The sequence below is a fragment of the Scardinius erythrophthalmus genome (genome assembly GCF_964197995.2).
Source record: "Scardinius erythrophthalmus genome assembly, chromosome: 12".
Classification (NCBI taxonomy): Eukaryota; Metazoa; Chordata; class Actinopteri; order Cypriniformes; family Leuciscidae; genus Scardinius; species Scardinius erythrophthalmus.
This window is the reverse complement of record NC_138232.1, coordinates 35,725,059-35,752,619: the sequence shown is the minus strand read 5'-3', so window position 1 is coordinate 35,752,619 and position 27,561 is coordinate 35,725,059. Positions and strand designations below refer to the sequence as shown.

The following is a 27,561-nucleotide window of genomic DNA, read 5'->3' as shown; positions in this document are numbered from 1 at the left end:
GAAAATATACCTGTAATGAATGCAATGCCGACATGAAAAGCAAGAGATATAATATAATATAATATAATATAATATAATATAATATAATATAATATAATATAATATAATATAATATAATATAATATAATATAATATAATATAATATAATAATCCGTTTAGGGCATGGTTTAAAAAAAAGGAAAAAAAAGACTGTCCAACCCAACATAATAAAACAAGCAGGTAATGTTTATGTGGAAATAATATGTTATGAAATCCTTGCAGTAAGATTACATGAAAAGGGTGTTGTCTGATAGGAAGTTCTGGGAACGGTTAGAGTAAGTTATGATGACATATTGGTAACACTTTACAATAAGATTACATTCATTATTAATATAGGTTTATACTGTGAATATACCTTTTTCATTGTTAATTCATACTTGCTTATAAAAAACTAATTTTAACTATATACAACCTGAAATGTTAAAATGTATATAAATTAATTTTCAACCAAATTATTAAATGCTGTAAAAGTATTGCTCTTGTTAGTTCAAGATTCCTAATGCACTCACTAATGTTAACAAATTACACCTTATTGTAAACTGTTACCTAAATATTTTAGTGTAACCTTACCCATGACAAATGCTCTATAGACACTTTACCAGCGTGACGAAATAAATAAATGACTGATAAGCCTTAATAGCCTTGATATAGTTCAGTACACGTGTGTTCAATAAAATCATTACTTGGAATAGGCTATTGAGAAGCTGGAATAATATTCAGTAATGAATTATCCATAACAGTTAATCTGGAAGTACAGCATGTCCATCTTACTACTTAAGGTCAGGGCACAAGCTCAAAATGAGCAAGAAAAGGCCTAAGTTGAGTTCAGTTCACCTGGTCCTGAATCAGATAAAGCCAGGAAGTGATCAGTGATTTCTTAATTACAGAAAATCCCTTTTAACCCTCTCTGAATGGCTGGAAGTCCTGCTGTCTCAGGTTGGCCAATGGCAAGAACAGCTGCTCTTCTGGCGGAAAATCCTCCCAGCGCCTCCATGTCCAACCTGAAAAACAAATAACTTATGAATCTGACTCTTTTAGTGTAATACTGCAGCAATATTCAGATGTGTTTGCTTGAAATTTAGGAACTTTAAGATATAGTCTAATAATTAAAAATGACTCACTAATTCTTCGGTATTATCTACGATGATTTAACAACACCTTAAATGATTGTGTAATACTAAATGAACTCATTTCTATTCAAAAGGTCACTACTTACTCATAACATAAAAATTCAAGCATTGTTTTATACAATGCATGGCTACATGTAAACATTGAGTAAATCTACAGTTAGGTTTGCTGCCAGTTATATGTAGCTATTCTGGCCAAAAAGCCCCCATTTAGATTTAGTAACATTTAGAGCCTATAACCAACATGTAAAGTGACCAATCATCGTTTGTTTTTAAGTGCCCCTATTATGCGATTAAACTAAAGGTTCCTAATTTTGTTTTGGAAGTCCCTACAATAAGTTTACATCAGGTTTACATGAGTCATAGCCTACTCTGCTCTGATTGGTTAGATGGCTCAGTCTGTTGTGATTGGTCTGCCGCTTTTACAGCATGTGTCGGAAACAAAACGCCCATTACCATATCTGAATTTCGGGTCCGGAGCTTCCACACAGTGATACAAACAGTAACAATGGCGTCCGTATCGATTTGAGCTTGAGTCCTTATACTTTTGGAAGTGGATTTACTTTTGCAGCGCAGAAAATAGTATGTTCTCGATAAGTGTCGATAACACTTATCAAACTACAGTGTTTGAGGGCGGGTCAAAGTAGACATTGTTCACGGGCAGCCAATAAAGACCATTAGCTGGCATTATGCAAATTTGTTACAAACTTACGTAGGCTTGTGCAGGAAGTAAGGCTGGAATTACTGACGACTCATTTCAGCAGTTCAGAATCGGTTCTTTCTTTTGGGAGAAAATGGCTGTGTCTGAAATTCGCCCCTATACTCTTAAATAGGGCACTATTTGAGGGGAGAGCCATTTGTAGTGGGGTCCGAAACCATGATGGACGTTATCGAGTGCACTCATTTTATCCCATAATGCACTGCAATAACGAGTGTACAACTGATGTACACTCAACAGCTAGAGCAGGGTTTCTCAACTCTGGCCTTCGAGGTCCACTTTCCTGCAGAGTTTGGCTTTAACCCTAATCACACACACCTGAAAAAGCTAGGTCAAGGTCTTCAGGATTACTAGACAGTTATGGGCTAAATTCTCCAAGACAGAGAACCTCGAGGGCCAGAGTTGAGAACCCCTGGGCCAGAGAATACCCATAATACACGCCAGAAGATGGCGCCTGCAATCATCCATCCAATCATACAATTTTCCAAACCGCTGGGGACAGTGTAATATCATTCAAGTATAAATTGATTGAGAAATTGATTTTTCTCAACACAGCTAATAACACAGCTAATCGAACACAGCTAATAACTCCATTTATCAAGCACTTTGTTTTACATTAATATTTTACAAACAGCTATATATTACACACTAGATTAAATGTAATATCAGAAAAAAAGCATAACAGGGGCACTTTAAATAATACTTTGTCTAACATATCTAATGTTTTTAGTTACAAAAACATGCATTTAAGCCTTTAATTCTTGTAGCTATATTAAAATAAAGTTTTAATACTTGCTCAAAACTACTAAAACATGTTGTAATGGTGACTGCCAAGTTGGAGTGAGACAGATAATAGTCTCTCACATGACAGATTTTCATCACGATCATTATAAATGATCTGTGGGTGGGCCATCTGGGGCTGAGACTCTACACAGGCTATAACACATTCAAAGAAACAATTTACCTTCATTTTTCTCTGGCTCCAGATTAACTGGTTCGGCTGAGAAAGACCTGTCCAGTTCTCCCTGCATGAAGATTGTGATATAATGGTAGTTTTCTTCCAGTCTGATGGAGTTGACGACGGATACAAAGCGAATGTTCTTCAGACGGACACCAGCTTCCTCCATCACCTCTCTCTGGGCACACTGCTCCCACGTTTCTCTGATAAGTGAAATTCATTTGCAAGCAACCCATGTGGATAAATGCATTAGCACACAAGAAAGCATAAAGTTAACATGAATAAGCAGTAATTATAAAGGAACATAAATGTCTTTCTAATTTGATACTGTGGTGTCCAGTAAACTCACCCGAATTCAATGTGACCTCCTGGTAATTGGTAGGTGCCTTTCCCAACTATAGTTTTTCTTTTTCCTAACAGGACACATCCTGGTTTGGAGGAGTCTGTCACAAGAACCCCAAGTCCCACTCCAGGACGTTTGAGGAGGGGTTTTTCATTTTGAACAGCCTCAGACATTGAATTTAAACTGTAATGAAACACACTAACTGAATTTAAACTGTAGTGAAACACACTAACTGTTATATAGCTGTAGTGCAAACATTTTGTCAGTTGAATCTCTACAATATATTCTGATTTCTAAAGGATCACGTGATCATGAAGACTGCAGTATCAGCTGCTAAAAATGCAGCTTTGCTGTCACAGGGATAGCATTAAAAACATTTAAAAATAGGAATTATTCCACACATTTGAATTTATTAGTGTAAACAATCACTATTTTTTTTTATTTTACATAGTAAAATTGTGCTTTTTTAAATTTAGACATCAAGATATCTTGATAAAAGGATGGAAGATACATGAATGTGTACAAATGACTGATAATCATGCACAATTAAAATGATGGATATTATAGAAACGCATATTTAGGAAATTATTGTTGTCTTTATGTTATAGTTTGATAAAAGCCATACCTAGAAACTTAAGTAGATGAAGGTGGATGAAAAATGAATAGATCTGCTTAATTGTCACATGTAATTTTTGAATGAATCAGTTCAATAATTCAATAACTTGTCATAACACACAAAAAGACACTCACGTGCTGCCATCTACTGGCGTAAGAATGTAAACGGCAGAAAGAGTCGTGAGAGCGGACTGAAAAGATTCGAGTCACTCAAAACTAGTGAGAGAATTAAGAACACGTGCAATGCTGGGCGTCGGCACGAGCATAAAGCAACACTGCTTTAGTGCAAACCACATCATAGTCTAAACTTACCTATCTTACTTAATAGATAAATCTCGTAATCGATAGCATGTGTTTTACGACCTGGCTCGTGACGTTCGTGGTCTGTGAGATGTACAAATGGTATCAAATCATCTTTATTCCCAAAAGAAATCAGATCTTTGGCACAGTCAATCAACACACATCATAAACTGATTTGAAAAGCTTTGGCTCATGTCATGAAGAAGGAAATAACCAGGCGCGATTCTCGAAGCGCACTTGCGCAGTTGACGTACGTCCTAACGCAGGCGCGTCCAGTCATTTGTTTTCTGCTGCGCTGCTTGTACACAGAGCAACATGGCGACGTCCCTGATCTGTGGCCGGTTGTCCGCTGGACTGAGGAATTCCGGCTCCAGGACGACTTTAAGCTCGGCAGCTAAGGTCAGTTTTACGTACACACATCAGATAACTATATCCGATTGTCGTTTGTGAAGTGGCTTGCTGTTTTGGTCACTTTCAATGACACCAAATGGGTGATTCTCCTTTGACATTAGCCTTTAGGCTAGCTGTCTGGCATTATTAGGAATGCTTAGGTTAGCAAGTCTATTCATTCTCCTTTGAGTGGATGTTCTTTTGTAGTCTGACCAGATTCACGTTAAAATATCTGGGATTTTAGTGTGTATACACACTGTAACGTTACATGTCATCTGAGCTTACTAGTTAACTTTGACCTACATGGACAGAGGGACAGCCTGTTTTGTTTCACTTCAGTGTATCTGTTCAACTGCAGTGCCGTCGGTTAATAAAGTTAACTCCTGAACAACTGAGAACTGCAATTGTGCCTGTTATATTGAACACAATTCTAAATTTAAAACTTGCTGAATCATAAATTTGTTGAGATTAAGAATCTTATGTCTTCTGTTTGGTCATTGGAAGGTTGTACCCTTGAGTAAGACACCCAGGTTATTCCCTATTTTTATTGTGCTGTGGAGCACAGCAAATGATGGATTAGTAATTCAGTAGTCCATTAATGATCTCTATATTGCTGGCGCAGACAGTCTTTTTTTAAAAGATATTATGATCCCTCATTTCCTAATGTCTCTCTTGTTGAAAGGCTCTTGACTTTACTCTGTTCCTTTTAAAATCCTTTACATAAAAACATGGATAATAAAGATAATTACTAATTTTTGCGTTTTACAGATTAAAATGGCATGGTTTTAAATTTAGGCATCAAGATATTAGGAAGAGGGCGTGAGAATCCTTAAAGGGATAGTTCACCTAAAAATGAAAATGCTGTCAGTAATTACTCACCCTCATGTTGTTCCAACCCCGTAAGACTTTCGTTCATCTTCAGAACATAAATTAAGATATTTATGATTAAATCAAAAAGCAGCGCTTCTGGGTCGTACGTCAGAACGTAGGCTCACTATTGGCCGATTCTGGTCATGTGTGTAATGCTGGCCAGTAGTGAGCCTACGTTCTGAGTTACACTACACACACAGAAGAAGAAAATGAATAGTTGAATAAAGTTGTTATTTTTTTATTTATTTTTTGCGCACAAAAAGTACTCTCATCGCTTGATAAACTTATGGTTGAGCCACTGTACTCACTTGGACTATTTTAAACATTGTCTTTACTAACTTTCTGGGCCGGCAAGTTTCAATAACATAGAAGCCTATGGAGGAGTGATCCAGATCTCAGATTTAATCAAAATTATCTTGATTTGTGTTCCGAAGATGAACGAAAGTCTTACGGGGTTGGAACAACATGAGGGTGAGTAATTACTGACAGCATTTTTATTTTTGGGTGAACTAACCCTTTAATGTGTAAAAATGACTGATGGCTATGCACAATTCAAATTATGGATATTGTTAAATATTGTACCAAGAAATTGACAAAGTTGAGGAAAATTAATAGATCTACTTAATTGTCAGTAATAATCATTTTTATTTTTGCTGCACCTTTCCAAAAATAAATCAGTTAGGTAGCTAAATGAATTCAATTATGATTCAATTGAATAAAAGCCACTCATATGCTGCCGTCTACTGCCGTATGGATGTAAACTGCAACGAGTCACTGTAAGAACCTTTTGTCTTGTAAATCAGATATTTTCCCTAGTCTTGCTTCTGGTTGTGTAATATCGTTTCAGCAATACACAAAAGTACGTGTTTGCAGGGTAAATACGACCATGGCTTTTTAGCAACAATATCCCTTGCGGTGTAACCTGGATTTCTATGTGGAGTTGGAATTAATTTGTATCTTTACATCCAATTACCAGGTGCTTGGTGGGACATCAGGTCTATTTGGTAACCATGGGAACCAGCCGTCCCCAATGCTGTCATTGCAGCAGCAGAGAAACCTCTCCCTGCATGAGTACATGAGCATCGGGCTGCTGAAGGAGGCGGGCATCTCTGTGCCCGCGGGTATGGTTGCCAACACACCTGACGAGGCTTATACTGCTGCCAAGCAGATCGGTAAGAACATATGAACATACATATGCTGCTGGGCACTAATTGAGGAAAAAAAAAATATATTCTTCTTAAAGGGACTGCATAACTGTAGTTATGGATTATGCAGATTTATTTAATGTATTTTACACATCGGAATGGGCTATTTTAGCACAGCATACTTAAATGCCGATGACGTGCACAGCTTACTTTTCGATCCACTGTGCTTTAGTGCAGGCCAGATTATGGTGTTTTGAACAGGACAGCCAGATTACCCTATTTTAAGGTCTTGAATGTGCTGTGTGTTTGTGTTTCAGCTGTTGTGCTGTTCTCAATCATTCTGCAGTCTAAACATAGATTTGTGCCACCTCTGGAGAATGTGGCTGCCCTAACCTTTAATCTGACTGTCAGCATATAGGCAATGCCGGCACAGACCCGTGATGGACAAGCAGTGCTGTTCGCTTGAATAAAGCAGGGTAGTGTGTCACAAGCATGGAGGAACTAGCTTTGGACTGAGAGATGTGCACAATAGAGAGCAGGTTTATGTGACCTAACAGTCTAGATCTTGGTGTAATCTGGGTCTCAGAGCAGCATAAGCCTGGATTTTCTGGTACCAAATCAATATGTTTCTTGTAAACGCAACAAACTGAGCATTCAGGGTTGTAGAAAGTGGGAGTTTTTTATTTGCAAAATTGCAGCATGGACAAAGTTGGAAATATCCAAAATTTCACAATGTCCGATCAGTGGTAAAATGGTGTTTCGTGGGGCACTTCCTTTTTTCAGAGCTCCAACATGGTACAACTTTTAAAGTGTTAGTTCACCCAGAGCTGTCATTATTTACTCTCCCTGATGAAAGCAAGCGGCAAAAAGGACTTAATTGCTCAAGGGAAAAAAATGTGATGATAAATATAATAAAAACAGTAATATTGTGAAAAAATATTACAATTAAAAATAACTGTTTTCTATTTAAATGTATTTTAAAATGTCATTTATGACAAAACTGAAATTTCAGCATCATTATTACTCCAGTCTTCAGTGTCACATGATCCTTCAGAAATCATTCTAATATGCTGATTTGTTGCTCAAGAAACATTACTTATTATTGTAAAAAAAAAAAATTGTGGACACTTTTTTTTTGTCAGAATTCTTTGCTTCGAAAGTTCAAAATAACAGCATTTATTTGAAATCTGAATCTTTTGTAACATTATAGGTGTCCTTGCTGTCACTTTTATCAATTGAATGCATCCTTCCTGAATAAAAGTATTCATTTCTTTAAAGAAATCTTACTGAAACCAAACTTTTGAATGGTGGTTAGTATATGATAGCATGTAAAAAAAAAAACAGTCCTGAAATTCAAGCCATTGTTCAGGAAACAAGCAACGTAACATCTCCTTGTTAGGAACAAAACATTTTTTTTTATTAATATCTTTGTTAATAAAATATATAATTCTGTCTGTTTATTGAAAAGAGAGCTTGTAAAGTTACAAATCCCAGTAGATATTGTATAAAACTCCACCTTATTGTTCCAAGCAGGTTAATCATTCTCATTGGCGTCGTAAGTCTGTTGTTTTCACCCTGTTTATGCAGATTAAATCCTTGTAAATCAAAACTGTGACTTGCGTCATGTTGTTTTGTGGCATTACATTGATCAAACAATCAGGTCCAGCAGCCTTGCTTAAGCCTGCTCTGTGTGTGTACAGCAGCTCAGTTTTAGAGACTGTAGGTAATTACAGAGTGACTCATTGGTTGAGGATGCAGCAGTTGTGTACTGGATCTTTCATCTGTCAATTTCATTTATCTTTGTTTGTTTGCTAATTTCCTTTGAGCATGGCCATATGTTTATGTTAATTTTTTTTTCTTCTCATTATTGTTTACTCTTTCTCTTTTCTCAGGCTCTAAAGACCTGGTGGTAAAAGCCCAAGTGTTGGCGGGTGGTCGAGGCAAAGGCACTTTTGAGGGAGGATTTAAGGGCGGAGTCAGAATAGTTTACTCGTGAGTGTTGGTGCCGACACAATTGTTCAATGCTTTTGCTTTATTACATTTCCGATCTCATCTCTTTGTCTTCTCACCCTCTGTGTGTCTGCAGGCCTGAGGAAGCGAGGGATATCTCCTCTAAGATGATTGGCAAGAAGCTGATCACTAAGCAGACAGGAGAGGCAGGGCGCATCTGCAACCAAGTGTTTATCTGCGAGCGCAGATACCCACGCAGAGAGTATTATTTTGCCATCACCATGGAGAGGTCTTTCCAGGTGAGAAGTCACACATTGTGTGGTTTATCTATGAACTTGCTTTTCATATGATAACATTCAAGTACAAAGTATTTTAATAACAAGCATTAAAAAATGACATCACCACTTCACATGCTGCAGTAAGCAGAGTGGCCAGTAGAGGTCAACTTTTACTCATGTCGTGACCTGAAATGGCTAAAATGATCACATGGGTTCTACTCAACCTCCTGCAGGGCCCCGTGCTGATTGGCAGTTCTCAGGGGGGCGTGAACATTGAGGATGTGGCTGCAGAGAACCCTGATGCTATTGTGAAAGAGCCTATTGATATCGTACAGGGAATAAAGATGGATCAGGCTATTAAGGTGAGATGCAGAGTATGATATAGCTCTGCACTGCAAGACAGTGCCCACACTGGCTGAAAAATGTTTTTGTTCTCTTTTTCTCGCTCTCAGGTGGCAGAGAAGATGGGTTTCCCCGCTGCATTGATCAATGAAGCTGCAGAAAACATGTTGAAACTCTATGATGTGTTCATCAAGTATGATGCATCTATGTTGGAGATCAACCCAATGGTGGAAGATGCATCTGGCATTGGTACCTAAAGTAGAAAGTTCTACTAAACTAACTTTAAGTTCCTAAAGTTCTACCTTAAAGTAGACGACCTGCACTTTAGACCATTATGCATACATTAAACAACCCCATCCTAGGGTTGCACAATATATCAGGGGGAGGGAAAAAAAACATATCTCTTAATAACTTAAAATTAGGTAACACTTTATTTTACAGTGTCCTTGTTACACATTACATGTAACATAACAATACATTTTGCATAATTACATGCAACTAACCCTAAACCACACTCTAATCCTAACCATAACCCTATAGTAAGTACATCTAGTTAATTAATATTACACAGACCTTAAATGTATAAAACACTAAAAAAGGACACCTTAAAATAAAGTGTATCCTAACATTTTTGGTTACACTATTTTAAGGTGACATAGTTATATTGTAATTACTCAAATAAGTACTAAATAATATTAATGTACTTATAGAGTTAGGGTTTGGTTTAGGGTTAGTTACTTGTAATTATACATAATTTACTGTTACTATAGTAAGTACATGTAGTAACGTCACCTTTAAATAAAGTGTTACCAAAGAATTTTTTATTAATTTTTTTATTTCACATTACAGTAATATTACAATATATTTCTTACTGTTTCATAATTTTATTTAACATAAAATCCATAACCAGGCCCACAGAGTTATGCATTCATCGAAATCTTCATCTATGCTTTGCAGTGATGTGTATGGATGCCAAGATCAACTTTGACACAAATGCAGCCTATAGACAGAAGAAAGTGTTCGACATGCGAGACTGGAGCCAGGAGGACGTCAGAGACAGACAGGCAGCCAAAGCAGACCTCAACTACATCGGCCTAGATGGCACTATTGGCTGCCTGGGTCAGTACAAAAACCCTCAACCCTCCATTAGCACTGCTACTTGGGCGGAGTGATTAGCGCAACACCTGAAAAGCACCGTGTTACTTCCGTCAACGAAACCAACATGACTCCAACTCTGAGCGAACTCTCTGCTCCTCACCACGGGGCTTCTCAGCTGCTGCTCAAATCACTCCGCAGAAGTAGCAGTGCTTCGCCTTCTGAGAATATAGTTCCCAGTATGTATACGGTTAGAAGATGGCTGTGTCTCATGTGACCTTGTTATTTGTACACGCTGTGACTATACAAATCACAACATGTAAATAGGAAAATGTTGGCGTTATTTTGTCATTTATTGGGAGCAGTATGCTAGCTGGAGCCGTTTACCTCTAGCATTTGTGCTAAGCTAGGCTAGCGGTGGGTGCGTCAGACAGAGTTACGGCACACACGGAGATGAGAAGGGTATGTATGGACTTATCTAACTCTGGGGGATAAGGTGAATAAACTAAAGTCACAAAAAGTCGGCGTGTTCCTTTAAAGCAATAATAACTACATAGTAATATATATCATTATCGTGAAATAAAGATGACTGATATCGTGGTATAAGATTGGTCATATCTTCGACCACTAGGTTTATATTAAATTCTGCACTTTTAGTAAATTATTCTGTTTAGATGTGATTTGTACCAATTTTACTAGTTTATTAGATTGAATATGTGTATGTATAAATCTATACATGTGATGTCACCTGTGTTTAGTCAATGGGGCTGGACTCGCTATGGCAACCATGGACATTATTAAACTGCATGGTGGAACACCCGCTAACTTCCTGGATGTTGGAGGCGGAGCCACTGCACAGCAGGTGACGGAGGCCTTCAAGCTCATCACTTCTGATAAAAAGGTAATGTCATGGTCAAGGGAGGCAGTGCTGTGTTGCATTAGCTTCTTTTTTTGCCCACTCTCTTATTAGTGGTGCAAGTCTCACTGTTATTGTCACTGAATGATTTATATATTTTGTGGAGCGAGACACTCGGGCTATAAAACAGAGAAAAAAAAATCCATATACTTATTAGGGACACAAGCTACAGTTGTGGTCAGAATTAATGGCACCCCTGGTAAATATGATCAAAAATTGCGGTAAAATAAATCTGCATTGTTTATCCTTTTGATCTTTCATTCAAAAATGTGCAAAAATCAAACCTTTCATTGAAGTAAAAGAATTGAAAGTGGGGGGAAATCACATTATGAACGAAATGTTTCCAAAACACGCTGGCCATGATTATTGGCACCCTTTTATTAAATACTTTTTGCCAAGATAACAGCTCTGAGTTTTCTCCTATAATGCCTGATGAGTTTGGAGAACATCTGACAAGAGATCAGAGACCATTCCTCCGTACAGAATCTCTCCAGATCCTTCAGATTCCCATGTTGGTGCTTCTTCTCTTCAGTTCACTCCACTCATCAGGTCAGGGGACTGGGACGGTCATGGCAGAAGTTTCATTTTGTTCTCCCTAACACATTTTTGTGTTGATTTTGATGTTTGTTTTGGATCGTTGTCCTGATAGAAGATCCAACCACGGCCCATTATAAGATTTCTAGCAGAAGCCGTCAGGTTTTGATTTTGAACACATGGGGTACTTTTTTTTTTTTATCCTTGTGTGCACCAAACCCATCTAGCGTGTTTGCTTCCAAAAGCTCTTTTTTAGTTTCATCTGACCACAGAACCCTGTGCCGTTTGAAGTTCCAGTCATGTCTGACAACAGTTTGTTTTTGGATGAGCAAGGAGGATGTGGGGATGTAGGGGTTTTTGAATTTATTTTTTTTTTTTTTTTTTTGGTAGGCTTCTGACCCCAAGACTTAACTAATCTCTGCAATTCTCCATCTGTGATCCTTTAAGAGTCTTTGGCCACTCAAACTTTCCTCCTCACCGTGCATTAAGATAATATAGACACAGGTCCTCTTCCTGGCAGATTCGTAACATCTTTAGTTGATCTTCTTAATTATTGCCCTGATGGTCAAAATGGGGATTTTTCAATTCTTTAGCTATTTTCTTACAGCCACTCTCTATTTTGTGATGCTCAGTAATCTTTTGATGCACATCAGATCTATATTCTTTGGTTTTACTCATTGTGATGGATGATTTGGCCTTTGTGTTTCTCATATTTAAACTCCTGTGAAACAAGAAGTCATAGTTAGACAATTTCATGTTCCTAGTCACCCTGGTGTGCTAAGAAAAGGTAAATATTAATGGGAATATACTTCAGAGATATTTTACTCGTAACAAATTCTAGGGGTGCCAATAATTGTGGCCAACGTGTTTTGGAGAAAAACATTTATTTTGTAATGTGATTTTTTTTTCCCCCCACTTTCAATTATTTTACTTCAATGAAAAGTTAGATTTTTGCAAAAAAAATTTGAATGAATGATCAAAAGGATAAACAATGCAGATTTATTTTTTACTGCCATTTTTGATCATATTTACCAGGGGTGCCATTAATTCAGACCACAACTGTATATTTAGGGTCCATATTATCATAGATATTTGGGGGGTAACCACCTTGCAACAGTCTATCAACCACATAGGAACGCCCTAAAAACTACTTGCAACCACACCTTAGAAACCACACATCATCAGTTTTTTTCAGGAAAATTCTAAATCTATGTTGTTTTCTTTCTAACAGGTCCAAGCTATTTTGGTGAACATCTTTGGTGGCATCATGCGGTGTGATGTCATCGCACAGGGCATTATCATGGCCGTCACTGATTTAGACCTGAAAATCCCCATCGTAGTGCGGTTACAAGGTGAGAGAGACCGAATTTCACACTATGATTATTATTGATGGTGCGGATGACTTTGATCAATGGAGAGGTGGAGGGAAGGTTTGAAACCCATTAAAAATGTTTTTCAGCACCCATACTTTATTTAAAAGGGTGCTGATCTGAAAAATGTCATCATGTTATCAATTTAACTCATAAGAACAAGCACTTCAAGTAGGTTTGATTCACATGAACATGAAACAAAGGCTCATCAGAGCTGTGGCCAAGCAGTTTGCGGACACCCCTTATCTATATCAATAAAAAGCTGGAAAAAAACCCCGGAACGTCTGAGAGAGGAAACATTGACAGAAGGGTGACAGAAAGAAAAAAGATTTCTGGAAGCAGGTGGCTCATGTTTTCATGCCTTTCTTGCCTTCATCTCACTCTCATCACGCTTGTCTGATCTCCAGGAACAAGAGTGGACGATGCCAAGGCTCTGATCGCTGCCAGTCCTCTGAAGATCCTGGCCTGTGATGATCTGGACGAGGCGGCCAAAATGGTTGGTTACTCTTATTTATGCATGTATATGGGCAAGTCGAAACTGACAAGGAATGGAAAATTGAGAAGAATCTGCACATCATGGTTCAGTAATCAAATTGATAGTCTAAGTCGTTCACCCAGAAATTAAAAATCTGTCATCATTTAGGCTACGTTCACACTGCGAGCCTTAGTGCTCAATTCCGATTTACTGCGCAGATCTGATTTTTTTGTACAGCTGTTCACATTGTTGAACCGATCATGGTCCTGGACTGACCCGCATGCGCAAAAGAACGATAAAAGACGTCACGCAGCATACTGTCATACGGAAGTAAACACGGAGAACATTGAAGTACACATTTATTTATTGTCGCGCAGGGAATATAAAAATGCTAAAAAAGAGAGCAGGGTTTTTAAACATTTATGATACGAGTCCCCATGTTTTGCTTGTAGAGCTGTAACTAATACTTATGAGTTCTGACACATCACTGTCCTTCACTGACTACCTTTCACAACTGTCTTGACAACTTCAACTGTGTAAAATCTGACTCCCATTAGTGCGGAATTGTAATGAATCTAGACGTAAAAAAGTCTCATTGATTCCGATTTGACTCTTCAGACCGAGGTCGCATTGCAAAACATCTGACCTGTATCGAATTTAGGTCCACATATGGAAGTGGCTCAAATCGGAATTGAAATGATCAGATTCCATGTGGTTTGTGCTGTTCACACTGTCACGAAAAAAAAAACAGATCTGAGTCACATAAGAGCAAAAAAATTGGATTTGGGCCACATTTGTCTGCAGTTTGAACGTAGCCTTAGTCAACCTTCTTCAGGCATTTCAAAGTCACTTATTCTTGAGTGATGTGACAAACTTCCCATAATTTTACATGCCATTAATGTAAAAATGGCAACACATGCAAGAAAAAATACAGTGCTATCCATAAGTTTAGACACCCATGCTAAAGTTGACTAAAAAGAGGAATAAAAAATCATCTTTTGGAAATTGAACTTAATTACTTAAAATAAAAAAATTAGGAACAAACCAACCTTTAAGGACACCAATTTTCTTTGTGAATGAATAATGTATTGTAAATAAATAAATGTTCTTCCTTAAAATACACATAGCCATCATCACATAGCCTTCACCATACCTAGAGATTGGCATGGTTTTATTTCAGTTAGCCTAATAGCTGGTTTGATTTGCATTGAGAGATGATCTTATGGAAAGTACCCCATGCCAAACTCTGGGTATGGTGAAGGCTATGTGATGATGTGGGACTATTTTAATTCCAAAGGCCAAGGGAACTTTATCAGGATGCATAGTATCCTGGATCCATGAAGTAACTGGCCTTTAAAAATAAAAATCTGCCTGTCTCTATGGGAATTTATCATAGGGGTGTCCAAACTTATGCACCCTGTATTTTAAGGAAGAACATTTATTTATTTACGATACATTATTCATTCACAAAGAAAATTGGTGTCCTTAAAGGTTGGATTTTTCCTAATTTTTTTAATTAAGGCATTAAGTTCAATTTCCAAAAGATTATTTTTTATTCCTCTTTTTAGTCAACTTTAGCATGGGTGTCTAAACTTATGCATAGCACTGTAATAACACTTTAAAATAAAGTTCAATTCGTTGATTGTAGTTAATGCATTAGGTTTCATGAACTAACACTGACTACGTTAACGTGCACCAATAAGGTCTTAATCCCAGTAAGATGTTTAGGTGGCACAACCTTTTCACAGTTTCATTATTATTTCATCATTTAAACTGTGGTTATTTCTACTGCCATTATTCACACACCCCAATGCACAGCACAAATGATAAACTCACATACAGTACAGCAGGTGCGTCACCAGCCACACTCTTCCAGCGCACTCGGATTTGTTCCATGGTTCTTTGGTATTTGACTTCAGCCTTATGACGTTTCTAAAAATGTCTCTTATTTCAATGTTTTGGACATTGGCATGTCGCGCAACATTGGAACAGCACCCTAAAAATGCACATGCGCACTTTGACCAGAGTGGAATAGACACGTGGAACAGGCATATGCCACGATTATTGGCTTAATCGCATCAATTTGACCAAAGTATTGTGTTTACATGAGGTAGATTTTAATCGCAATATTGCCCAAATCTCATAATCACATTATGTGGGTGCATGTATATGTAGCCAATAAAAAATACTTTTTAAAATCTTTTGGTAATATTAATTTCTACAAATACATTGAAAGTGTACAAAAAGGAAAATGAAAGCCATTGTTGCAGTCCACACAACTTTGCATCAAGTACATAGAACTAACACACGTCATTACAAATAATGACTATACAAACCAGGTTTCCAGCAACAAGCAATGAATGCGGAACCGCAGCATGACCTGACATTGACAGCCAAGCAGAACATATTTGATATTTTTAACATACCATTACATAGAGCTTTTTTTATGCCACAGCAGAATCATCAAAATGAGAAAAAGCTTGAATTGTTTATTTGCTCTATGGTAGGACACTGCGTTATATTTTAGCTGATCATAATTACCATATCTTTTCTCTTTTTCTCTAGGTTGTGAAGCTTTCTGAAATTGTATCATTGGCCAAAGAGGCCCAGGTTGATGTCAAGTTCCAGCTGCCCATCTAACAGAACAGACCCACAAGTCACCTCACTATTCAAACCATCTTATATGAACTGAATCTAAGCCCACCACCTGATCTTGTCTCGTCTCAGACCTCCAATAGTGTTCTCCACAATCCAGTGTCCTGCTCAAGCTTCTGTCAGCTCTCGTTTCTGTCTCTTGGTGGTTCTCTGTGCATTTCAGTTTGTAAAAGCACACGTGTTTCTGCATGGCGCCACTCTCATTTCATCCGATCAACCTCATCCAGTGCAGAGCCCATCAAATCAGTCCACTAACATACTGTTAAGGGTTTTTTGGTTCCATTGGTTTAGATCGGCTCATTGTTACTGCCTACTGCTTTTTGTTTTGTCAATGTTATTGTTTGCTTGATTTCATAAGTGGAGGATGTATTTATACTGTTGAAATGTACATGGAGAGATGATTCTGTTGATATAGAATGTCTCTGACACACTGGTACTATCGCCACATATATACACACACACACACACACACACACACACACACACAAAGTATCATTAAAAGAAAATCCCACCCCGTTTTTCCTTCCTCTCTCCCCCGCCTTGTGTTTTCCGGCGGGAGCGTGTGTGTGTGTCGATGTAGGATGTCATCTCTGTTCTCCTGAAGAGAAATACACCATTTCCCTTTTTAAGCAAACGCACAAGCACTCACAGGGAATATGTGTGTTATTGGTGTTCTCTCAGTCTGACATGGAGCCATCGGTGCAGCGGAAGCAGAAAACAATAAAAATACTCAAGCGTCTCCGAGGATTATGTTTGCTTCTGCTCAAAGGTTCTGTCACTGTCTTGACATGTAGAACATGTACTTCTTTGGCAAAGTGTGTCCCTTGAATCATCTTTCATGCTAGAGTGGGTCCTGTGGTGAGAATTCAACTTTCTAAGAAGGAAGTGTCTGGATGTGGCAGCTCACAGTTTGAGGTCTGTAATACCTCAACTATCCATTGGCAGTTGCTAAGCTGGTGCAGGACCCCCTTCCAAAGAAAAATCTTTGCTTATGGGCAAAATAGTATATATATACCATATTTGATTGTTTTTAGTCAGTGACTTTTAGCTTGAACTATTCCTTTAAGAGTCCTAAAAGTAATTGTCACTTGCAAAAACATTATACACTCAAATAAATAAATAATTAGGCCTAAATTATGTATTTGAAATGCATATTACATTTCCATCCATTTGGATTACATTTTTTTAACAAACCAATAAATGCATATTTGTCAAGTCACCTTTATTTAAATAGCCCTTTACACAATACAGATTGTTTAAATGCAGCTTTAAAGTGATAACAGGAAAATAAAGCATTTCAGCTGTTGTTCAGTTGAAGTCAGTTCAGTGTTGATTCAGTTCCATTGGAAAGATCATCAATTATTAAATCAGTTAATTTAATAAAGCAGTTCTGCAAAAAATTGTCACTGTCCAGTTCAGTTCAGATCTCACACAGCAGCGTCGGTACAGTCAGATCAGTAATGTTGAATATTAAGGTTTTTTTCAGTCATAAATTAAACTGTTAAGAAACAGGTACGATTTCTGTATTAGTATTATTAAACTAACTGGGTTTTACATACACAATAACCAGGTTTATATATATATATATCAGTAAATCCAGTTTGTTTTAATCTCATACTTGTTCCACAGCCAGCCATATTCTAACCATGTTCATACTTTTTGACAAAATTTAATTTTCACAATGAACAGATTTATGCTGATTCTAAATGATTTGAAATTTTCATGCATGCAATAAATACAATTATTTAAATAAAATCAAATAGATGCAAATAGTTAAACTTTAAAAGAAATCTCACCCATTTCATTTATGTATGACTGACAAATAATCATAACATTAAGTTTATAGGTTGTTAAAACTGTAATCCAAACGGGTGGAAATTTTATTTGCGTTTTAAATACATAAATCTTACATTTAGGCCCAAAAATTATTTTTTAATTTAAAATGTAAAAAAATGTTACATATATGTTGCTTTCAAAACTATTTCCACTTCTTTGATTATGTTTTAGTGTTGATTTGAAATGATTTGAAATGTTTTTGACACACACTGTTCAGACAAGTGCTTGTGTGGGGATGAATCTGTCTTTAGGCCTGTTGCAAATGCATCATGCTTTAATTAAATTAAAACAATATATGTCTTTGCCAAGGCTGATTTGATGTACACCAACCTATATATATATCTAAAAAAAAAACAGTTTTAATGCAGTCTCAGAGATGTGTTTTCATAATCCCTACAGGCCCGGATGTGTTTGAATGTTTATGGGAATATGTAAAACATGGGATCAGGCAAACTCATGTTGATATGTTCCCTCCTGTGAATAATCTGCAGCTCTGGATGTGAATCGATGCTGCTCTGCTTCATATTTTTTAATTATGTCACACAGTATTGGTCTCGTATACTGTATCATTTCAGGTTCTCTCCTCCCTGCATGCCTTAGCCTATTGATTCTTCAAAAAGAATACAAAAAGAATATATATATATATACAGTATATATATTTTATTACTAGTTATGAAATGCAGTTAAAAACATGCTTTTTTTTTATTTGTTGGCATAATCCTCACTAAATTGTGTTAGATTTGTGCAGGAAACAAGCAAAAAACATCTCAAATGTATTTTGAATTATGTTTTTAACATATTCAATTTGCAGTGTTTAGAACTTTATTCAATATTCTTAATATCTTGACATTGCACTGATCTTGTTTTAAGGATTTTTTTTTTAATCCAAGGCTCTGGCCAACATTATGAAGTGACCTCTTCTAGAGAAATATATACAATCTTACAATCACCATTTAGATTTGAGTTGTTTCAAGAATATCGGGGCGATGTAACAGGGATCAACAGAACTGGCTGGCCATCTCATGAAATGCGTCTTTATTGCACTTTATTTTAAGGTGTCATTGTTACAATGTAATTATATATTTAAGTACTGAGTAATATTAAGCCATTATGTACTTACTATAGGGTTAGGGTAGGATTGGGATTTGGTGGAGGGTTAGTTGCATGTAATTATGTATAATTTACTGTTATTACTATGGTAAGTAACATTTGTAACAAGGACACTGTAAAATAAAATTTCCCACGCATTGTATTTATCGTGCAACTTATACGTGAAAATTTGTTTTTACGTGCATATGATACGTGTGAACACTTGTTATTCAGCAGTTCCAGAGAGAATGATTTGATCTCAGATGAGTTTCAGATTATGCAACTGCTGTTTCTTAAAGTACTTAAGAAACTCACTTAATTAAGACAAGTGAAAAGCAAAATACATGCATCACTGCAGAAGACTTGAGATTGTTTTGTTGGTCTCCCTTTACCAAACCATTTCCATCACCATAATTTAGTCATTACATGCATTTCAGTTGAAATGTAATTCAGTTCTCTGCTGTTTAGAGGTAGGCCTATATATCTCTGTTGAAGCCAGTTGCTGTATTGTGGTATATTTAACCTACTTCCTCAATCAGTATCAAGTCAAGATTCACAATTCTCAGTGGAAATGAAATTTACATAATTTCCCACCATGCCGCAGGCTTGTTCACATTTACCTGTTTATTTTTGGTGGAGTGGGGCCTCTGAATGTTTTCTAGCAGTGCTGAGGCTGAAATTATCCTCCGCTTTAGGAGGAGAACCTCTTCATGGCTTTGCATTTGAACTCACTGGAAATAAGTTGAAATGACAATCTGGATTTTTTTTTGTGGGAGATTTGCATTTGTCTGTGGGAACTTTTCAGAAGGCAATTTGTGGATTTAAACAATTCTTATAACACCAGAATGTATCACTCACCCCATTGCCCTATGAATTCATGAATCAACATTTAATTTGCGGTATAACACGGAATGCCACAGAATTTAGCTAAATTTGGATAAATTAAAAGTAGGGCTGTAAACTTAATCAAAATGAATTATTATGGACTAGAGTCTGTGAATATTAAACTGCAAAAATACACCTAATTTAAAAATAAAGTCTGCTTGTTCTGCTTGTGTGTGTGAATGAGCGACAGTTTCACCTACTATAGGTATATTCAAGGATGTGGCGCTTGTGGTGTTTTCAGCATCTGCCATCTCAATGTATGCTATATGAGGACATGAACACATACCCTGCATGAACACTCATGAAGTGACTCCGGAGCTGAAGACCATGAGTCTCTGGCCTTGTCCCAAATGGTACACTTCATCTGCACTTTAGGTCTTGTGGACATACAATGGCTGCCGCGTATCAAGGTTCTTCCCTGGCAGCCTTGTTTCAGGTCTCTATGTTTGTCTTGTGTTTGAGCACATGACTGTCTTTGTTTGTTTGCCATGTACTACTTGTGTCCCCCCTCCTTGTTTCCATTAAAAAACCTGTACCCTGAGTTCCCTGGCCAGTGACTCTTAACTGCCTGACTGGTACAGCTCTCTAGTTCTGTGAGCCTCTTCCTGGTGGCAAGACTGGTGCTACATCTGAGATCTACATCAAGTTCCTGCCTGGTCTTTCCTTAGGAGCTGCCTCTATTGTACTCCCGACATCGCCAACTTCCTGACGGTCTCAGTGGTCATCCGTCCTGCCGGTCGTTGTGTCATCTGCCCTGCCCTAATGTTTGAACTGTGGTTCACGCTTCACTCTCCCTGCTGTCTCAAGTCTTCAGTCTTGTTAATTAAACCCCCTTGTCTGCTCATTTGCATCTGGGTCCTATCTCTTGCAGAGTTGTGACAGACATGTCCGTTAAGTCCACGAGACCGTAGGGTGTCATGCATTTATCATTTTAGGTTTTGGAAGCGTGCTCACGAGCGCCCTTTTTTGCATTCCTGTCTAAAAATAAATATGGCGCTACACTGACTAAGGTGCGTTCAAGTCCTCCTGAGAAGTTTGTATTTACGAGACAGTGAAGTCGTAATCACAGTGTCAGGTGCATTCATCACTTTGGTCAGAGTAAGATGAATGTAGTTTTACTACAAAAAATCTGAACGATTTTTTTGTGATGAATAAAGAATGCGCATCAGGCGTGTTTTTGCTTTGTTTTTATTCAGCACATAAAAGTGCTGTAAATTGAATTGTTTCTGTCGTATTTTGTACAAGTTTTATAGTAAATGAAAGAAAAAAAATCACTGTCAATATTTTCACTGACATGCCTCTAACTTGTAAACGAAAGGCCCCGATATACTCACAGTGAAGTTAAGGGTTTCGAACTCCTTATTTTGATTCTATTCTTCGATTTCGCTTGAGTTATATCGGTGCCTTAAGGGCTTAAAGAAAGTTCAGAGTTGCCCACCTTTAATTATTACTTTAATGTTCCTTCAAGTCGTAAATATGATATCTCAGACATGAGTTGACCTCACCCGATCCATTAAAATTGCCTAGACCAAAGGCCTCAAATTGAGCCTTTAGAGTCGACCTCTCACCAAAGCCGTATCCCTTTATTAGCTATTCTCATCATATTCCCTAAAGCATTTCTAAGTCCATTCATCCCTCTCTCCCTCCCTCCCTCTCCCGATCATCTTCTCTCTCATTAGTTGTGCGGTTCTGACAGCGGTTCATAAATCTTTTGCTGAGAGAGGTGAAAGAGGTGAAGCTGAGGATCTCTCTGCATCCCTCCCACCTCACCTGCTGTTATGGAGCGAAGTGTCAGGTGGTCCCAGGAGACACACATGTTTTTATCTATGTGCTCAGTTGCTGAATGAGATGAGCTGCATCAGTCAAGCTGCTGCTGTCCTGCTATTAAAGATACAATGTGTAACTGTTAGCATGGAGCCGCTGTTGCCTGAGGGAATTCATGCTAAAAAAACGTCTCGTGAAAGTCTCGTCTCTGAAAGCACAAGGGGTGGAGCCGTTCGAAGGGAATGTTGTTGTTTGAAAGTGTCTGCTTTTGTTACAAACGCTCATTCGACAGCTGGATGTAGATTATGCCTTAAAGGCGGTGCTCATTTATTTGTTGAGATAGTGGGATGCTTCTGATATGGATACAGACAGGGTGATGTGAGTCTTCAACAAACTCGTTCATCAGTTTGTGGAAACAGAACTGACACTCTGTTGCCTTGGTAACCATAGATTTCAACCCCCTTTCCAACCCAGCACTCTCTCACACACTATTATACCAGGGGTGTCAATTATTTTTTATCTGTATAGAGTGCAACAGTCGGGTTCCAAAAGTAAAAACTCCATTCATTTTCTCCATAGGGAAATTGATTTTTAACGATAACGTAGAAACATTTAAAGACAGCCTTACCGTTAGCTACAAGATTGTTAATCGATGGCCCGCATTATTTCAACTTAATTTTTAAATAATAGTTTTTAACAGTGGAATTTGTGGTGAAAACTACATTACCTGTACAGAAAATTCCACCAATCTTTAGATCTCTTAAAGGAGAACTCCGGTCAATTTTAACATTGAGCTCATTTTATTGTACATTTGGAGTGCTGTCAATACAGAGAACAACTACAAAAATCGGTGTTGCCTACACCAAGTTATTCTATTTTTAAAATTTGCACCCTGTTGACTTCAATGGGGCAAGTACTAAACCTGCTTTTAGCCTCTTAACATCCTTGATGTGTCATTACAAGTGCACAGAAAATGTGAGTGATTCCTTCTGAGTGAACACGGGTGAATCTGACTGCAGTAGATGTGAAAGATATGAATAAAAATGATGTTATTTAAGCCAGCGCAAATACCTGTTTACATCCTGTTTTTCGGTTGAAGTCCAAAGTAGTCGATTGCCGAGTCCACGCGCGTGATCATAGGTAACTAAACCTATGCGTGTGAACTCGGCAATCGACTACTTTGGACTTCAACCGAAAAACAGGATGTAAACAGGTATTTGCGCTGGCTTAAATAACATCATTTTTATACATATCTTTCACATCTACTGCAGTCAGATCCACTCGTGTTCACTCAGAAGGAATCACTCACATTTTCTGTGCACTTGTAATGACACATCAAGGATGTTAAGAGGCTAAAAGCAGGTTTAGTACTTGCCCCATTGAAGTCAACAGGGTGCAAATTTTAAAAATAGAATTTTGTCGTTGTTCTCTGTATTGACAGCACTCCAAATGTACAAAAAAATGAGCTCAATGTTAAAATTGACCGGAGTTCTCCTTTAAGCTCCGCTCACTCCCATGAACCGTAAATGACATAAGTCGGTCTCCCTATGCTCTCAGTATACTTAAAAATTCTTAATATGCATATAGTGCAATAAATATATTGATATGTATATAATATATAACATTTTTAAATGAGTAGTTTTATATTTCTCCATACTTTTTTATTTGATTTTGCTGTTCACAATGATTTATGGTATTGTAGTTCTTTCCCTCCAGCAAGCAATTTTGCGTTTAAAAAAGACGTCTAATAGCCGTCCAAACACAGCCCAGACGTCTAAAACAAGGCAAAATTTGGGCTGTCAGTGAAAATTTAGTAGACGTCTAAACCATAGCCTAATAATTTTCTAGTGCACTAATGCACTCTATTTTGTCCTTTTCTCCTATGACTGTCCTAATAACGTACTTGGCTACTAACGTAACGTTGGTTCCCTGAGATAACAGGAACAAGTATTGCATTGCTAGACGCGATGGGGAATTGCACAAGCCAATTGGCTGAGCAGTGTAATCTGCACAAACCTATAGTGATGCAGCGTATCTGCGCGAACCAATCAGCCCACCAGAACGGACGGAGCATCCGTCCATATAAACTGGCTCGTCTCGTCTCAGGCTCCGTTTACACGTACATGGTTATTTTGAAAAACAGAGACATTTCCCTTTGGTTGTGCCCCTCGTTTACACGCAAACAGAGAATTCGCCTCTGAAACCGATTCTTTCTAAAAACTTCGGCCAGAGTGGAGATTTTGGAAAACTCCGTTTGCACGTTTGCATGTAATCTGAGAAAAACAGAGTTTTAGGCAGTCGACGTCACAGTATGCGACAGAACTTGCACTGTGTCAAAGGTCAAACTGTATTTTCAGGATTTGGTTTGGCTAACATGGGCTTGAGCTTCTCGTTACACTGCCACCTACAGGTTTGGCATGCTCTTGACGGCATATACACGGGTTTGTGTCAACGAACACTTTTCTGAAAACGGAGAGGGTAAAATGTCCGTTTATGAAAATAACCGGCCACGTGTAAACTTAGCCTCAGGGAACCGAGGTTACGTTAGTAACCGTTCACTATATCAGTATGGTTCACTTGTCGCTAGACACGATGGGGAACCAGTCCAATCGATGATTGCAGAATGACAATTGTTCTAAGGCCCTAGCCTAAGACACTCGATATAAGGGCCTAGAGGGCCTTAGGGCTAATCAAGGGCAAGGTATTCGCCCGGCTATAAAAAAGGGGCTCAGACCCTGAGTCGGAGCCTCCAGGGGAATACTAATGGGCTGAGCTCACTCTGAGGTCAAACCCAGCTAAACAGAGAGGACTTGTGCTTGAAGTGCAGGAACATCCGAGTTGTAAAACCTGGCGAAAGTGGATGGCGAGGACCAGCTGGCCGCTGCACAGATGTCGCCAATGTATACGCCTCTGACCATGCCCAGGAAGAGGCCATGGCCATTGCAATGGCGTCTACTATCCAGTAGGATAATCTTTACTTTGTGACCGGATGCCCTTTGTGCGGCCTCTGAAACACACAAAGAGCTGCTCTGAACTGGGCAGAGCACTCTATATACTCTTATAGGGCCGAACGGGGCAGAGTAAGTGTAATTCTTGCTCGTGTGTTGTATAGGTTCGGGTGATTGTGACCGTGGCTGACGCCCATAGTATTGGGAAGAGGAAATACTCTTACGAGTATTTTAGTTTTTTATTGTGTTTTCTGTAACAGCGGTCAATAATATATATATATATATATATATATATATATATATATATATATATATATATATATATATATATATATATATATATATATATATATATATATATATATTATATATACATATATATATATATATAAATATAATATAATAATTAAACCCTTTAATGCCGAAATGAAATTTAAAATGTCATGTAATAAAAAGGTATTACAGAGTCTTTAAGTTATCCTTTTTTGATGATATTTTTTCATACATACTGTATGAGCCTACATTAAGGATTTCCTTAGTAAGTCGGATTTTGAAATGTTAATTTTAGTTTAATATGTGAAATTTAAATCATTTCAGCTCACTTTATAAGACTGATAGGAGTCTGCAGTTTTTGAAGCTACAGGCAATCTGTTCTGACATGATTGTTATGATTGTTTTGTGTGTGTGTGTGTGTGTGTGTGTGTGTGTGTGTGTGAGTCTGTTACTCCCCAGGCTCACTGTCACCACATAACATCTACTTTATAGTTGCACAAGCCGCTAATATAATTCAAACAGATTTTAATGTGATTGAGGGCTTGTATCTGAATACACATGAGACGTGCTAATTGGTTGCCATGAAGTATTTATCAGATAAACGAGAGCCAACAGTCTCCCCAGCTGGTGCAGGCTTGTCGACTGTGGGTTCGCCTGAGAAATGTGTGTTTGTTAGATCACACTGTGCTTGTGGGAACTAAAGGAGACAGCAGAGATTCTTGAGTAGCAATGTTTGCAATTACAACATGCTTGATGGTGTTACACCTGCACATGTGCACATATGTGTAAATTTGTGTGATCATACAGTAGTTTTCTAAAAAGAGGACACTCCCAGTTTTTCACACCTTTTTCTTTTCAAGCACCTTTTACCTTTTTAATGGTCAAGTAAAAGGCCTTTTCTAAAAAATACAAAATTCTAAAAACATCCCTCTTCGGGTTGTGGTACACACGTTTCTTTTTGCAGTGAAATCTATAAATTATGAAATCTAAGCATTTAAATATAATCTTACTAAGACATACTATTGGAAGATATAGAGTGACTGATTTCTATTGCCTATGCAAAGTGGTCTGCTGGACTGTTATAACAATCTCATTTACTTACATTACAAGCTATCAGAATTTTACCTTTTTGGCCATATAAATGGGTCCGGTTCCAGAATCTAATCACTGAGGGTGCTTCTGAAATTAGTGAGGGTTCTCTAGTAAAGTGCAGATGTGTAAGCAACAGCTCCACCATAAAAAGAACAGCAATGTACAGTGAGACATTTAAGATTATTTACGAGTCATTACTTTTACAAATAATTGGAATAGAATTTCAAAAATATTTTGTTACGAATATTTTTCTATTAGTCTGCATTTACATTGCTTAATGCGTATCTATTTTGATATGCCATATTTCTGTCCCATGCTATATTTATCACTATGTCAATCATTGCAATTTCGAGAGTGAATCCTGCATTCCTATGTACACTCACCTAAAGGATTATTAGGAACACCTGTTCAATTTCTCATTAATGCAATTATCTAATCAACCAATCACATGGCAGTTGCTTCAATGCATTTAGGGGTTTAAGCAATTTTGAGCGTGGCATGGTTGTTGGTGCCAGACGGGCCGGTCTGAGTATTTCACAATCTGCTCAGTTACTGGGATTTTCACGCACAACCATTTCTAGGGTTTACAAAGAATGGTGTGAAAAGGGAAAAACATCCAGTATACGGCAGTCCTGTGGGCGAAAATGCCTTGTTGATGCTAGAGGTCAGAGGAGAATGGGCCGACTGATTCAAGCTGATAGAAGAGCAACTTTGACTGAAATAACCACTCGTTAAAACCGAGGTATGCAGCAAAGCATTTGTGAAGCCACAACACACACAACCTTGAGGCGGATGGGCTACAACAGCAGAAGACCCCACCGGGTACCACTCATCTCCACTACAAACAGGAAAAAGAGGCTACAATTTGCACGAGCTCACCAAAATTGGTCAGTTGAAGACTGGAAAAATGTTGCCTGATCTGATGAGTCTCGATTTCTGTTGAGACATTCAGATGGTAGAGTCAGAATTTGGCGTAAACAGAATGAGAACATGGATCCATCATGCCTTGTTACCACTGTGCAGGCTGGTGGTGGTGGTGTAATGGTGTGGGGGATGTTTTCTTGGCACACTTTAGGCCCCTTAGTGCCAATTGGGCATCGTTTAAATGCCACGGCCTACCTGAGCATTGTTTCTGACCATGTCCATCCCTTTATGACCACCATGTACCCATCCTCTGACTTCCAGCAGGATAATGCACCATGTCACAAAGCTCGAATCATTTCAAATTGGTTTCTTGAACATGACAATGAGTTCACTGTACTAAAATGGCCCCCACAGTCACCAGATCTCAACCCAATAGAGCATCTTTGGGATGTGGTGGAATGGGAGCTTCGTGCCCTGGATGTGCATCCCACAAATCTCCATCAACTGCAAGATGCTATCCTATCAATATGGGCCAACATTTCTAAAGAATGCTTTCAGCACCTTGTTGAATCAATGCCACGTACAATTAAGGCAGTTCTGAAGGTGAAAGGGGGTCAAACACAGTATTAGTATGGTGTTCCTAATAATCCTTTAGGTGAGTGTATATGTAGATGTCACTTCAGAAACTTT

At 38.0% G+C, this 27,561-nt stretch overlaps 2 protein-coding genes across 3 annotated transcripts; one reads left to right on the top strand and one right to left on the bottom strand.

Annotated features, from left to right (window-relative positions):
• Positions 1-205: 205 nt before the first annotated feature.
• Positions 206-4,321, bottom strand: nudt15 (nudix (nucleoside diphosphate linked moiety X)-type motif 15). 2 transcript variants are annotated; one of them, XM_081381213.1, is made up of 4 exons: positions 4,113-4,321; positions 3,192-3,368; positions 2,849-3,045; positions 206-1,040 (listed from the first exon to the last, which is right to left on the bottom strand). In XM_081381213.1, the coding sequence occupies exons 2-4, from the start codon at positions 3,356-3,358 to the stop codon at positions 937-939; spliced, it is 468 nt and encodes a 155-aa protein (XP_081237339.1). In that variant the 5' UTR covers positions 3,359-3,368; positions 4,113-4,321; the 3' UTR covers positions 206-936. The 2 variants fall into 2 exon arrangements, with proteins under 2 accessions (XP_081237339.1, XP_081237340.1); XM_081381214.1 differs by having other exon boundaries at positions 3,936-4,240.
• On the top strand, positions 3,950-16,859 carry sucla2 (succinate-CoA ligase ADP-forming subunit beta). Its single transcript, XM_081381212.1, has 11 exons — positions 3,950-4,499; positions 6,337-6,532; positions 8,398-8,497; positions 8,592-8,754; positions 8,967-9,095; positions 9,186-9,324; positions 10,033-10,194; positions 10,929-11,071; positions 12,852-12,972; positions 13,398-13,486; positions 16,031-16,859. Exons 1-11 carry the CDS (start codon positions 4,416-4,418, stop codon positions 16,103-16,105), a joined length of 1,401 nt encoding a protein of 466 aa, XP_081237338.1. The 5' UTR covers positions 3,950-4,415; the 3' UTR covers positions 16,106-16,859.
• Positions 16,860-27,561: the final 10,702 nt, after the last annotated feature.

Bases quoted from the DNA above. Each gene is read 5' to 3' on its own strand.
- nudt15 (XM_081381213.1), bottom strand. From the start codon at position 3,358: ATGTCTGAGGCTGTTCAAAATGAAAAACCCCTCCTCAAACGTCCTGGA. The intron at 3,046-3,191 runs GTGAGTTTACTG...TTCACTTATCAG, and splicing joins GGAGGTCACATTGAATTCGG to AGAAACGTGGGAGCAGTGTG. The intron at 1,041-2,848 runs GTAAATTGTTTC...TTTGTTTTTCAG, and splicing joins GGAGCCAGAGAAAAATGAAG to GTTGGACATGGAGGCGCTGG.
- sucla2 (XM_081381212.1), top strand. From the start codon at position 4,416: ATGGCGACGTCCCTGATCTGTGGCCGGTTGTCCGCTGGACTGAGGAAT. The intron at 4,500-6,336 runs GTCAGTTTTACG...TCCAATTACCAG, and splicing joins CTTTAAGCTCGGCAGCTAAG to GTGCTTGGTGGGACATCAGG. The intron at 11,072-12,851 runs GTAATGTCATGG...TCTTTCTAACAG, and splicing joins TCATCACTTCTGATAAAAAG to GTCCAAGCTATTTTGGTGAA.